At 43.8% G+C, this 15,219-nt stretch overlaps 1 protein-coding gene across 3 annotated transcripts in view; it reads right to left on the bottom strand.

Annotated features, from left to right (window-relative positions):
- The window catches only part of hm13 (histocompatibility (minor) 13), a 67,384-nt gene that overhangs the window by 21,481 nt on the left and 30,684 nt on the right, over nucleotides 1-15,219 (bottom strand). For all 3 annotated transcript variants that reach the window (XM_078236845.1, XM_078236846.1, XM_078236847.1), the window contains exons 8-11: nucleotides 8,753-8,836; nucleotides 3,434-3,470; nucleotides 1,521-1,623; nucleotides 227-312 (exon numbers count right to left, since the gene is read on the bottom strand). In XM_078236845.1, the coding sequence (XP_078092971.1) occupies nucleotides 227-312; nucleotides 1,521-1,623; nucleotides 3,434-3,470; nucleotides 8,753-8,836 (310 nt within the window). The remainder of the gene's footprint in view (nucleotides 1-226; nucleotides 313-1,520; nucleotides 1,624-3,433; nucleotides 3,471-8,752; nucleotides 8,837-15,219) is intronic.

The following is a 15,219-nucleotide window of genomic DNA, read 5'->3' as shown; positions in this document are numbered from 1 at the left end:
TAAGGGAACAGGAACAAGCTTTCCATTGGTATAGGACACAAACTTGCCTTACAGGCATACGCACAACACCAAGATGTTGGGTCACAGAAATCAGGATCTGCCAAGTAGTTTGGCAAGAGCAATGTACCATTGCACCAGAAATCAATTGTTCACATTTAGTGCACAGCTGACAATAGCCTCAGTGTCAGCCACATTCCTGAGCTATTAGTTTAATGCAAATTCTTACCTGAACATCTCGGTCAGTTCTCCCTTAACCAGAGCAACAACAACTGGGAACCCAATGCAGGCAGGTACCAGGTAGAGAAGAGCAGGCTGGCAATCAAAAACAAAAAATACTTTATATCTTCTGTTTCAGCCACATAATATTTAGAAAATAAAAACTCTTTCGGGAGTTTATTTTTGCTGCAAGTTAGCAGTTGGGATTGAACAAGTATTTTTAAGAGTGGATTCAATGACATTTCTCTATGCAGCAGGCAACACAATCACATTCCACTTTCCTGGAATATGCATCTTGAAAAATACAAATTGTAGAGCATTTGTAAATGCTTGGGATTTTATTCCATGCTGTTGCTTCCTTTCTTCAGTGAGAAGTCTCACAGCACCAGGTTAAAGTCCAACAGGTTTATTTGGAATCATGAGCTTTCGGAACGCTGCTCCTTCATCACGAGTGGAGGGGTAGGTTCACAAACAGCAGAGGTGAACCCACCTCTCCAGGAGCAGCGCTCCAAAAGCTCGTGATTCCAAGTAAACCTGTTGGACTTTAACCTGGTGCTGTCAGACTTCTTACTGTGCCCACCCCAGTCCAACACCGGCATCTCCACATCATTCCTTTCTTCACGCAGTTTAAACCGTCTGGGTCCATATAATGTCACCTCTCAGGACAGAAGATTTTCTACTGGGACAGAGACCTTTAAAATCAGTTTCCACCGATTCAAATCAGATTTTGGCTAACGAACTGGTAAAAGAGACAAAATATTTATTTTTCTCCGTCCAACTGGGAGAAACGAGAAAGCTCCCTCTCATTGTTTTATGATCAAAAATTAAGCTCTTCAAATGTACAAATGCAAGGGTGCACATTGAAGAGCCTTCAGAATGACTATACAGTCATGCTATTATCAAGAACTTAAATGCATGATGTGGAGGTGTTGGACTGGGGTGGGCACAGTAAGAAGTCTCACAACACCAGGTTAAAGTCCAACAAGTTTACTTGGAATCACGAGCTTTTGGAGTGCTGCTCCTTCATCAGGTGAGTGGTGATGAAGGAGCAGCGCTCCGAAAGCTCGTGATTCCAAATAAACCTGTTGGACTTGAACCTGGTGTTGCGAGACTGCTTACTGAACTTAAATGCAAGTAGTGATGAAATCAAATCAATAGCAGTTTAGAATATTTCACTGGAGGACAATAAAGTCAAAGTTATTGAAGCAGCAACCGACTGCTTTGGGTGCAAAAGTCACAAGCAGCCCAGTTTAGGCAACTAGAATCTAAGGAGACAAAATGGAAGACCATGAATCACAACTCACCTGAGCGTGTTTGAAAGTGTGCATTACATAAATGGTAAGTCCAAGACCAAAGACATAAGCGAAGAAGCTGGTATAGAAATACGTACGACTATTCTTCTTCAAACTGAGCCAGAAGGAGCGAGAGGGGGAAAAAAAGACAGGTTGGTATTTCATGCATCATACACTGACATTTTCCACAAAATTTTAATTTAGAAATACAAAGTTAGTCCGAATTTCCACACACAAGACCCTCATCAGCACAGCCAGGAGGTAGCCTACAAGCCTGAAATAAAGAATAAGCCAAAACTTAAAATAAATCATACGCTTTACTGTTCAATATTCCCTTGTACGTTTTGGGAAATCAAATACAACAGTGTGCAGTTAACTATTTCCCTCAACAGCTTAGCACTTTTACCCAATGGGAAGAGAGCGGCCCACATTTTATCTGCACTCGGGGAAAGTACCATGCTACATAAAAGGAATCAATGGTCTTCATAAACTGGATAGGAGGAAAGATAGTTCTTCCCATTCTATGAATTAGGAAAATAAAAATGGGCAAGTAAAATTGGTGTGCACAAAGTGGCCAACTTTGGACAATGTAATCTCTATATATTGAACATTTCCAACATTGTTTAAACCACATGGCATGTTTGAATATATTTGATCTTACAAGTACAGACATTTATAAAGTTGCAGATTTGCAATTTCATTGTTACTACCAGGGGTAATTTCTGTCTCCTTTAAGTTGCAATTTTTAATTTGTTCATGGGATGTGGGAGTTGCTGGCTGGGCCAGCATTTATTGCCCATCTCTGGGGGCATTTTAAGAGGCAACCATATTGCTGTGGCTCTAGAGTCACAAAGTTTATTAGTCACAAGTAGACTTATATTAACACTGCAGTGAAGTTACTGTGAAAATCCCCTAGTCGCCACACTCAGGTTACCTGAACAGGTGCCGGAGGGAGAATTTAGCACGGCCAATGGACCTCACCAGCAGGTCTTTCAGACTGTGGGAGGAAACCGGTGCACCTGGGAGGAAACCCCACCCAGACATGGGGAGAACGTGCAAACTCCACACAGACAGTGACCCAAGCTGGGAATCAAACCAGGGTCCCTGGCGCTGTGAAGCAGCAGTGCTAACCACTGTGCCACCCCATGTAGGCCAGACCGGGTAAGGATGGCAGATTTCCTTCCCTAAAGAACATTAGTGAACCAGATGGGTTTTTACGATAATCAACAATGGTTTCACGGTCATCAGTAGATTCTGAATTCCAGATTTTTTTATTGAATTCCTATTCTACCATCTGCCGTGGTGGGATTTGAACCTGGGCCCCCAGTGCATTACCCTGGGTTTCTGGATTACTAGTCCCGTGACAATACCACTACACCATCGCCTCCCCACAATACCTTCCTTTAAACCCAAATTGGCTTTTTCAGCTATTTTATTTCTACAATAGCTGATTGTGCAGTTTTATGAGGGTTAACAAGCCCCGTCCACTATTAACTCACAAAAGATAGGGCAGATTTCTTCCCTTGTTATTGGTCTCCCTGTCTCTCAAGGGATGATGGTTGCGTGCCTGGGCAGGATATATGGGGGTTCTGGCTTGCCCATGCGTCAGAATCCCCCTCAGGACATTGCCGGTGGAGTCCAAAGGAGTGCCGGCACCAATGTGGCTGCAGGAGCTGCCATAACATGCTCCTTCACATGCACAGGCAATTTACCATAGCCAATCCACCTAGCCTGGACTGTGGAAGGAAACTGGAGCACCCAGCGAAAACCCATGCAGACAAGGAGAGAACGTGCAAACTCCGCACAGGCAGACACCGAATCTGGAATTGAACCTGGGTCCCTGGAGCAGAGAAAGCAGCAGCGTTAACAACTGCGCCACCGTGGCTATGTTCAATTCTGTTTATTCATGCATTCAAGCAGCTTACCTCACATCAAAACGAAGCAGAAGCGCAATGAAGATGCCTAAGGTTAGAATAAAAATAGGATTAGATTTCTCTCGAAATGGAATTGTAATTCGATTATAGTTAACTTCAACTTTGGAAGAATTTTGAAGGGTCAAATATCCAATGCATCACCACCATCAGACTTACATAATGATCTCAGAGAAACTGTTGTTGTTAAAAATGGCCTAAGGCAGTGTTCCATTATCCCCAACATTTGGACTGGAATACAGTTAGAGATAGCTTATTTTTTCTTTGGCTTCACCACTAACCTATTTGCTGACTCACAACACCAGGTTAAAGTCCAACAGGTTTATTTGGTATCACGAGGTTTCGGAGCGCTGCTCCTTCATCAGGTGAGTCTTGTGAGCGAGTGCTAACCTGGTGTTGTGAAACCTCTTACTGTTCCCACCCCAGTCCAACGCCGACATCTCCACATCACGTTTGCCGATGTTGACCTACATGAGACTGAGTGGCTTTCTGCTACCTCCCCAAAGATGCAATTCTTCATGCATGAGCCCACAGCCCTCCCACCCAGCTTCAACTTACATTTGCCACACCAAACATTGGGCACTCCTCAACTGTTTCCACACGGGCCAAGGCCTTGGTGCAGCAAATTGACACAATTGGGGCCTTGCATTGAACCCAAACTGCAGCTGTAATGCACCCTAAATCGATGACCCGCATCACTGAAGACTGCCCCTAACCAAATTCAGCAGAGGGTTGAGACAGCTCCATTTAGCCACTGTAGCAACTATTGCCTGCCCGATGATTACTGCACATGCCAAAAATAAATATAGCAGAAGTGCAATGCCTCTGCCGCATCCTCCGGATTCAATAGTAGCACCAAATAAACACCAGTGTCCGTTTTGAAGTCAGCTCCATAAGCATTCAAAACTCCTGCAGAGTCAACTTTGATGGACCCTGAACAGTGGCTGGATAGCTGAAAGGCCAATACTCCAGGAGGGTCACAAAGAAAATGCTTCAAATACAGCACTGACAATAATCAAATGGGAGGAGCTTGCTACCAAATGTTCAAAATTGTGACAACTTGTCCATCAAGCTGCATCATGCTTTTTGAGTCAATGATGGACACCTTAATGATGGAGCAGAGTGTGCAGCAGCAAAGGAAAGAAAGAAAAGGAAACCAACCCAGCATTCCGGACCCCACTATCCCGTGGGATGTCCTGCCCCAATGTCCCAAAGATCCGTTGGTCAAGAATCAGCCAGCTCCGTCAAATGAAGACTCATGGGAGAAACTGGTGATCCGAGTAGTAATCATCCTCGAATCGAGGGAGAGCTGGTGATGATCAATACTGGCATCGTGTTAACAGGTTTCCAAACTACTGAGACCAGCGCTTAACCAGTAAGAAGTCTGAACAGCTATTAGCAATCTTTTCCTCTGTTTTCTGTGGCTATGACTCATCTTTCATTCTCTTCCCCCCGCAGTATAAATATCTCCCACTTTGTGCCTTTTAGTTTTGACAAAGGGTCGTCTGGACTCGAAACATCAGCTCTTTTCTCTCCTTTTCAGATGCTGCCAGACCTGCTGAGATTTTCCAGCATTTTCTCTTTTGGTTTAAGAAGTCTCACACCAGGTTAAAGTCCAACAAGTTTATATAGTATCACGAGCTTGCAGAGCGCTGCTCCTTCATCAGGTGAGTGAAGGATAATTAACCAGGTAACTTTAATAACCTCATTTCATAGTCAGGGGGCATTTTTCAAAACATGACGAAAAGAGTCACTTCTACATAATGTAAAATTTGAATGTTATCTAAGGTGAATATTTTTTCCGAGTGTTATCCTCCCTGATGCCACACCAACGCAGGATGACAGCATACAAATAGCTCTCCAATTCCCTCACAATGTTTTTATTGCAACAATTACTTCTGATTGGAAACGGCACCTCTCAAACAGCAAGTTTGTTTTTACATTATTCGCAGATTTGTAAGAAGTCTGCGCATAATTAGAGGCAACATCAAGACAATGATCAAATGGAGCGCAAGGTTAAGTTCTTTGCAGATAATTAACACAATCCTTCACTCAATCACGACAAGAGATGTTTTTAGTGGCAAGATGTCAAACACATGTGGAAAAGCATCACAATTAAAGTATCACATGGCAGAAAAATACCCAACTGCAGCTGGTTTGCCCAGTGTCATCTCTGGTCCCAAACTCTTCCCGATTCTCTAACTTCATCCTTCTACCGGACAACTGTTCACGGCCTTGGTGCCACAGTCAATATCAGGGGGAGCTTCTGACCCCTTATTCATTCCAGCAACGAGACCACTTATTTTTCACCTCTGTAACATGGCCCAACTTCACACTCTCAGCTCATCTGCTAGTGAAATCCTCATTCATGCCTTGGTTTCCTCCTGACTGGACTATTGAAACACATTTGTGCCTTGTCTTCCACATTCTTCACTCTGTAAACTTAGTCATTCAAAACTCTCCTGCCCGCATCTTAAAAACTGGGCCAGTATTCTTTAGAATTTCAAAGAATAAGAGGCGATCGCATTGAAACTTAAAATTCTTATTGGGTATGACAGGGTAGATGTGGATCAGATGTTTTCCCTGGCTGGTGAGACGAGAACCAGGGGACATGATCGCAGGATAAAGAGTAGGCTTTTAAAGACAGAGATGAGCAAGAATTTATTCATTCATTCATTCAGAGGGTGTTGAATCTTTGAAATTCTCTGCCCCACAGGGCTGTGGAAGCTCAACCACTGAGGTTAGGTTGATTGGCCATGCTAAATTGACCCCAGTGTCAGGGGATTAACAGGGTAAATATGTGGAGTTTTGGGAATAGGGCCTGGGTGGGATTGTGGTCGGTGCAGACTCAATGGGTCAATTGGCTTCCTTCTGAACTGTTGGGATTTATGATTGAGCATGTTCAATACAGAAATCGCTAGATTTTTTGATACTAATAACATCAAGGGATATGTGGATAGCATGGGAAAATGGCATTGAGGTAAATCATCAGCCATGATCTAAGTGAAAGGCAGGGCAGGCTTGATAGGAGCAGGAGTGGACCATTTGACCCATGTTCCCAACTTGCAGCAAGCCCTGTACCAACATCAGCTGCACTCATTGGCTCCCAGTCAAGTAATGCCTTGATTTTAAAATTCTCAATTTCATTTTCAATTCCCTCCATTGCATTGCCCCTCCCCATCTTTGTAACGCCACAACACCCCAAGATATCTGCATTCCCCAAATTCTGGCATGCAATTCTAGTGATAACTGCTCCACTCCAACCCCCAAGCTTTGGAATTTCCTCCCCAAGTCTCTCCACCTCACTACCTTGTTTTCCTTCTTTAAAGCACTCCTTAAAACATACCTCTTTGACCAAGTTTTTATTCACATGACCTACTACCTCCTTATGTGACTGAGTATGATAGTTTGTTTTACAATGTTCCTCTAAAATGCCTTGGGACATTTCATTATAGTTAAATACAAGTTGCTGTTGATTATACGGAATATCGCCAAATAGTGTCGCACCCCCTCACTGGGTTTTACAGAGCTGGAGTACACACCCCGGATGAAATCCTAGACTTGTTTATATACTTCCATAGCTTTGAGAGACAAGACACTAGATCAAAAGCCTTTGGAAAACTGACTAAAGAAATGGAAGTGAATTGCTACAAATATTATCAAGCTCTTATCAGGATTGTTTGGCAAGTTGGTTAAAAGCAAATTCTCACTTGTTCTTTTCCATCTGTGAACTACTGAACCACTCAATATCAGTGTTGCAACATCTACCAGAGAATTACCTAAAGAGCCACTGATATCAGCAAGATTTCTGGGTGGTCCAGGTTCACTAGCGGGCAGAACCACACCCTAGAATGCATTTCCATCTCAAACAGAATTCTATTCAATAGGAATTTGTCCTGAATACTGCCCATGTCGGTGCATGACTATTATCTAGGCTCTGTAATGCAGAATACACTTCCTCCTGTCCAACTAGCTCATTCAAAACTCATAACTATGCAGCACATTTGAACATCCATGTGGAAAGTTCTTTAGAATGGGGATTTTTAAAAATGCATAGAACATAAAGCACAGAAATGGATCATTCCCCCAACTGTTCCATAGGAACCTCCTCCCAATTCCTTTTCACTCCATTCCATCAGCAGGATCTTATATTCCTGTCTCTCTCATACACTTATCTAGCTTCCCCTTAAGTGCATCTATGCCATTTGTTTTAATTACTCCTTGGTGGCGAGTTCCACATACCCTGGCTTCTCCACATCCGCTCTATCAAATTTCTTCTTAATCTTAAAGACCTCTATCAGATCATACCCCATCCTTCTTCGAGAAAGGACAGAGTCCCTAAACTGCTTCATCTTTCTTGACAACTATAACCACTTAGATCTGGTGCCACCCTTTACAATGCTATTAAGTAGATCGAGTAGATCATCTGGATGCTCTTATATGCAGCTGCGCATTACACAACTTGTTTTTTTGCATTCTGAAAGACACATTATAAAACATTTGAAATTGTTATAATAGTAAAGCACAATGATATTCAAATTTTCTTCAGAGATCAAGATGCACTCTGAAGTGCTTCAGTCCAGTAGAACATTACATAGAATCCATACAGTGCAGAAGGAGACCATTCAGCCCATCAAGTCTGCACCGACCCTCCGACAGAGCATCTTATTCAGGCCCTCCCCTCTGCCCTATCCCCGTACCCCACACATTTACCATGGCCAATCCACCAACCTGCACATCTTTTGGAGTGTGGGAGGGAACCGGAGCACCTGGAGGAAACACACACAGACACGGGGAGAATATGTAAACTCCACGCAGACTGTCACCTAAGGCCAGAATTGAGCCGTGAGGCCGTTTTAACCACCGTGCCACCCTATATATTTCAATATTTTCATTAGAGTAGAATTCTTTATAAACTCTATACAATCGGTCATGCTGCACTCGGGGCTGCTTCAATACATTTGCAGACACTTAGAATTAAGCATACAGTGCGAGGGGTTTTACAGTTACATCCCTTCAGTGAATTACACCCAGCTGTGCCAACATCAAGCAATGCAAGCTGAACACAGTCTTGCACCTCTTTCTTTAATGCTCGCCCAAGTCACGTTGGCAATTGACTCCCAAGTTGTGGTGCCACTATATCATTGTTGCGCTTTGCAGCAACATAAAAGTGGCAGCATAATCGTTTCCAGAAAACCCACGTGACTGGGAAGGAAGCTGAAGTCGATTGGTCAGGCCGACTAAAGGATTGGTTCAGCTGGGAGTCAGGTGGAGAACACACTAGATTCCCCCATTGAAAATTTATTCTCTTACCTGGAATGACGATATCTCCCAAGCCGAGCATTGCAAAGTTGTTGGCTGCAAGTCCTTTCTCGAGAAGATCTTGAGGGAAAACCACTAAAAACAGAGGGAAAAGAGACAAAATTTTCATCCAACTTTCAGTTCAGGAGACAGAACGGAGGGCGGGGGGGGGGGGGGGGGGGAGACACAGAACCGGGGGGGGGTAAAATACCATGGATGCTGGAATCTGAAACAAAAATAGAAAATGCCGGAGAAACTCAGCAGGTCTGACAGCATCGGAGAGAAAATAGAGCCAAGGTGGAGTCTGGATGATGACCCTTTCCAGCATTTTCAGTTTTTGTTTAAGCAGGGATTGGGAGAAGCCAGGGGAGATAGAAATAGCCGTACTTACAAATAAAAAGAAAAAAGTTTGACCTGCATTTATATTTCCCTTTTTACAACCACTGGATGTCTCAAAGTGCTTACCAGCCAGTTAAGCACTTTTGAAGTGTAGTTTCTTTTTATTTATATCCAATCAAAAAACCAAATTGGTCCAAAGTTCCTACAAGAGAGACATTACAGATCCAAGCTGACAAAACAGGCCCCACTTTTCTTATCTTGGGCTCGATCAACAAGATCCAAGCGGATAGGAGCATGCATTGCACCCCCTCCTGTGCTTAATCTGAGCTTCATCTTAGCCTAAAGGCATATGGCGTTTTTAAAAATTGCTTTAAAGTGTAGTTGGAGTGAACTGTTGGAAGAAACATGACGACCAATCTGACACAAACTTCCACAAGCAGCAATGCGATAATAACCAGATAATCTACCTTTTTGTGAAGCTGATCAAGGAACTGGTAGTGCCCAGATCATCACAGATAACTCCTCTGCTCTTTTGAAAATAGTGCCACATAATCTTTTACATCCACCTGAAGATACAAATGCAACATCTCATCTGAACGATGGAGCAACCAACTGTGCAGCACTCCCTCAGCACTGCACTGGAATGTCAGCCTTGAAATTTGTGCTCTGGAGTGAGACTTGAACCCAGAAACTTGTTATTCCAAAGTGCGACTGTGACGAAGCCAAATTTGACACGGAGGGAAAGACATACGTTTCCCCAATGGTTATTCAGTGAGCCTGCTGGAAACGCACACAGGAGATCAGGTAAATGTAGGGTTACACATGCAGATGATTCTCTCCTCCACCCTCCCACTGCCAACAATCACCACTGAGGTTGAACCAAGAAGAAGAATTGCCAATTTAGGCAAGTTAGTGGAGGGCTACTGGCGCCTGCGGATAGCACCCAAACCACAAGACAGTGTCTTTAGTTGTGCCAGTGAGAAATATGGTAGCATTGTGGAGGGCGAGGGGGGGGGGGGGGGAATAGAAACTCCAACTAAAAAAAGGAACAAACTTTCACAATGTGTTCTGTACACCCCTGTGCCAGAACACAAACACAGAGCAGCTGGGGTGTCCTGCAGCCTACAAGAGGAATGTTTACTTTGGTACCTCTCATTCCAGTTCATGCTGTGCACACAGATACTGCCCAACCACAGGCCATCTGGAATCCAACCACCAGCCAGAGTAATAACATGCATTTTGCTGAGAGTTTCTAATTCTGCTCTCTTACAGCTGTATTGGTAAGCAGCAGGTCACCAGCTCGGCCAAACTGATCAAAAACAAAATCTGTTTATAAACCCTCTTTCTCCTTTTCGAGGCAGCACGAATTTCCAATAAAGTCACCTGGAGCCAGTTTATCATAATTATACAAATGATATTTTAAAAAGCATGAAATATATCAAATGCAAAAAGAAAACAGAATTTGAAATAGAGGAAGTTTTTACTATTATGATACATTCCTACATACATCCCCACTGAGAAACCATGGGGATTAAGAATGCGATGTAATTCCCTTCTGGCCCAGGTATGAATTGCATGTGTTTAACAGCTTATTATAGATGTACATTTGGAAACCAGTCCCTCAACCCAACATTTCCAATTCACTTATCCCTTCCTTGAATTCTCTCCGAAAGACTAATTGTAAACTGCAAGACCAGTCTATATTACATTAAGAAAACATTTTCACTGTTGGACTCTTCTTGAAGATAGTGTCAACAAAGACAGGGTTTTAAAATTCTCATCCATTTTCAAACCCCACCACGGCCTTGTCCCTTCCTAACCCCTCGGTAATCTCCAAGACATCTGCATTCCTCGGATTCTGGTTTCTTAAGCATCCCCGATTTTAGTTGCTCCACCACTGAGTGCCCGTGTCTTTAGTTGTCCAAGCACCACTGGAATTCCCTCCATTTGCCTCGCCACCTCAAATGCATCCTTCAGAGACACTACTTATTTGACCAAACCTGGTGGCACAGTGGTGAGCACTGCTGCCTCACAGGGCCAGGAACCCGGATTAGATTCCCGGCTTGGGTTACTGTCAGTGCGGGGTCTGCACTTTCTCCCCGTGTCTGCATGGGTTTCCTCCCACAGTCCAAAAGACGTGCTGGTTAGCTGCATTGGCCATGCTAAATTCTCCCTCAGTGTACCCGAACAGGCGCTGGAGTGTGGCAACTCATCATAGAAACCCTACAGTACAGAAAGAGGCCATTCAGCCCATCGAGTCTGCACCGACCACAATCCCACCCAGGCCCTACCCCCATATCCCTACATATTTTACCCGCTAATCTCTCTAACCTACACATCCCAGGACACTAAGGGGCAATTTTAGCATGGCCAATCAACCTAACCCGCACATCTTTGGCCTGTGGGAGGAAACCGGAGCACCCGGAGGAAACCCATGCAGACACGAGGAGAATGTGCAAACTCCACACAGACAGTAACCCAAGCCGGGAATCGAACCCAGGTCCCTGGAGCTGTGAAGCAGCAGTGCTAACCACTGTGCTACCGTGCCGCAACTAGGGGATTTTCAGTGACTTCATTGCAGTGTTAATGCAAGCTTACTTGTGACACTAATTAAAAAAGACCTTTGGTCATCTGACCTAAAATGTCCTTATGTGGCTTGGTGTCATTTTGTGTTTTAGAATTCATTGAAGTGGGACGCTTCATGACATTAAAGGTACCACGCAAATACAAGTTGCTATTGTTACCTGCGTTCCAACAATCCCACAGTTTCAAAACACTGCCACCATCGGCTTCACTTGCAAGCTTGAACTGGCAGAGGGATGAAAACTTATAATGGCTAACCTCATACTAGAAAACTACACATTTCAATTATTCACAAATAGGGGGAATTAAATGTCCATGTACAATCAAGAAACAGCAACGCAATTCATCACAACCCTTGGGAATTTTCTTCACTTTGAAGGCATGGAAGATGCTTTAATTCTTTTCCTGCCACAAGCCATCCTCACACCTCAGCATATGATTACTACGTTCACAAGCGAGTTATGGAGTATGTCCATGGGTCAAAAAATTCCACTGCCCAATTTAAGCTGCAATTGCAAGACTGTATTACCTGCATCACAAATGGGACTCTCACCCAGCTGGTCAGCTACAATCCAAGAGGGCTTCACCTTCACCACTTCATAAAATGGAATGTATTTATTGTACAACAAGGTGACATCAATATCACCCAGTTAAGTTTATTTGTGTCACAAGTAGGTTCACATTAACACTGCAATGAAGTTACTGTGAAAATCCCCCAGTCGCCACACTCCGGTGCCTGTTCGGGTTACACTGAGGGAGAATTTAGCACGGCCGATGCACCTAATCAGCACGTCTTTCGGACTGTGGGAGGAAACTGGAGCACCCGGGAGGAAACCCACGCAGACACGGGACGAACAGTGACCCAAGCTGGGAATCAAACCTGGATCCCTGGCGCTGAGAGGTAGCAGTGCTAACCACTGTGCTGCCCATATATACAATAGCTGCATTTTTTTAGTCCCCGCACAATTCCTGCAAACAGGTTTGGGCAAATACAATTAGCTCAGATGAGTGCAGCATGACAGGACATGCACATTTTAAATCCAGGAAGAGATGCTTCCGGAAGGCATGGAATTGAACCAAACTTCAGTATGTCATAGCTCCCTCTACAGGATGTATACTGTACAGCTTAAATAATTTTACTCAAGAAATGTAAGCAGAAACCACCTTGAAATGATAAATGTTAGTGTTATGTTCATTGCCACGTGCTAAATGACGACTATTAGAAACAGACCAAAGGTTATTCATTAATTCTATTAGTCAAAAGACTCTTTAAAAAATTGCTTATTATTTTATTCGTGTCACAAGTCGGCTGACGTTAACACCTCAATTAAGTTACTGTGAAAATCCCCTAGTCATCACACTCTGGCACCTGCTCGGGTACACTGAGGGAGAATTTAGCATGGCCAAAGCACCTAACCCCCACGTCTTTCGGACTGTGGAAGGAATCCAGAGCACCTGGAGGAAACCCACACAGACATGGGGAGAATGGGCAGACTCCGCACAGACAGTGAGCCAAGCCAGGAATTGAACCCGGGTTCCTGGTGCTGTGAGGCAGCAGTGCTAATTACTGTGTCACCATGCTGCGGTCACTTTGTCGGTATCAGCTTTGGCTCAGTTGGTGGCACATTGACCAAAGTCAGAGGTTTGTGGGTTTAAGCCTCACTCCAAGACTTGGGCACAAAAGCCCAAGATGGACACTCCAGTGCAAGTCGTGAGGCCGCCTACACTGATCTGGCCCTGGACCCACATGTCTCAAATGTGGGAGCTGCTTACAGTACCGATCTCAGCCACCACATGCCAACAGTGCTGCTGTCGGAGACTACGGAGTTGCGGGCCAATTGGATCAGCCAGTGGCTACAGTGCCACGTGTTGAATGGGATGTTAAAGAGAGGGCCTGTCTGCCCTCTCAGGTGGATCTAAAAGTTCCCATGGCACTATTTGAAGAGCAGCAGGGGAGATATCACCAGTGTCCTGGCCAATGTTCACCCCTCAATCAAAATCAAAAAATAAATGAAGCGCTCATTATCACATTGCTGGGTGTAAATTGGTTGCCACATTTCCTACAACAGTGATTACACTTCAAGTAGGAGAACACTTTCAGGATGTTCTGTGGTTGTTAAGGCACTATATAAACACAAATCTTATTTTTCTTGCCAGTAGTTGTTGTGCAGTAAATGTCCTATTTGATTCTGTCCCCGCCATTGGCCAACACCATGACTCATTCACTCAAACAATAGTCAACATGCAGTGTAAACATTTCTCAGAAGGGTTATTCAAGGCTGGAGCCTGATACTTTTGAAAGTCTATATTTAACTGTTTAATTAATGGAGTTGCTCAGGGTAGGGAAAAGGAGTGGAGGGAAAAGCATCAGTTTCTCTGTTGGCACTAAAATCCTAGGTGCCATGCTTCATTCCTTCAATGAGACTAGAGAGACAATTGTATCACTAAGTTTAATTGATGACTTTTTACTTTCCCTCACTTCACATCTTATTTTCCTTTCCCAAGTAATTCTCATGTTTCTCACACCACTCCAGATAGCGAATCTGGTGAACGGGTGTAAACGACAATAATCTCTCCCTCAATGTCAGTAAAACAAAGCAGTCATCGACTTTAGGAAGCGTTGTGGAGGACATGTCCCTGTCTACATCAATGGGGATGAAGTGGAAATGGTCGAGAGCTTCAAGTTTCTCAGTGCCCAGATCATCAACAACGTGGATTGGTCCCTCCATGCCGACACTATAGTTAAGAAAGCCCATCAACGCCTCTACTTTCTCAGAGGGCTAAGGAAATTTGGCATGTCCGCTACGACTCTCACCAACATTTACAGATGCACCATTGAAAGCATTCTTTCTGGTTGTATCACAGCTTGGGGGTATGTCCAAGACAGCAAGAAACTATAGAGGATTGTGAACGAAGCCCAGTCCATCACTCAAGCCTCCCATCCATTGACTCTGTTTTACACTTCCCGTTGCCTTGGCAAAGCAGCCAGCATAATCAAGGACCCCACGCACCTCGGACATTCTCTCTTCCACCTTCTTCCATCGGGAGAAAGATACAAAAGTCTGAGGTCACGTACCAACCGACTCAAGAACAGCCTCTTCCCTGCTGCCATCAGATTTTTGAATGGACCTACCTTATATTAAGCTGATCTTCCCTACACCTTAGCTATGACTGTAACACTATATTCTGAACCCTCTTCTTTCCTTCTATGTATGGTATGCTTTGTCCGTATAGCACACAAGAAACAATGTTTTTGCCTGTGTGAATAGGAAGCTGGCCATAAACACTCAAAAGATGCATTTTGGTACAAGTAAACACAAAACCATGATAATTTGTCACCATAACGAGATATTACATAAAATTAAAAAAATCCTCTTTTGTTTTAGTGTAAACAATGCAGTTGGTCATCCTTCTTTACAATAAGATCAAAAGTCCAGTGTCATTCTTTTCCTCTCTCCACAGATGCTGCCATTCCCAATTTTCAACTTTCTCACAACACAAAACCTAAACCTAGATGACACAGTCTTCACTTACTATTACATTCAGCACCCCTCTTC

The sequence above is a fragment of the Mustelus asterias genome, chromosome 20 (genome assembly GCF_964213995.1).
Source record: "Mustelus asterias chromosome 20, sMusAst1.hap1.1, whole genome shotgun sequence".
Lineage (NCBI taxonomy): Eukaryota > Metazoa > Chordata > Chondrichthyes > Carcharhiniformes > Triakidae > Mustelus > Mustelus asterias.
The sequence above is the reverse complement of the archived record's forward strand: the minus strand, read 5'-3'. Positions and strand labels throughout refer to the sequence as shown.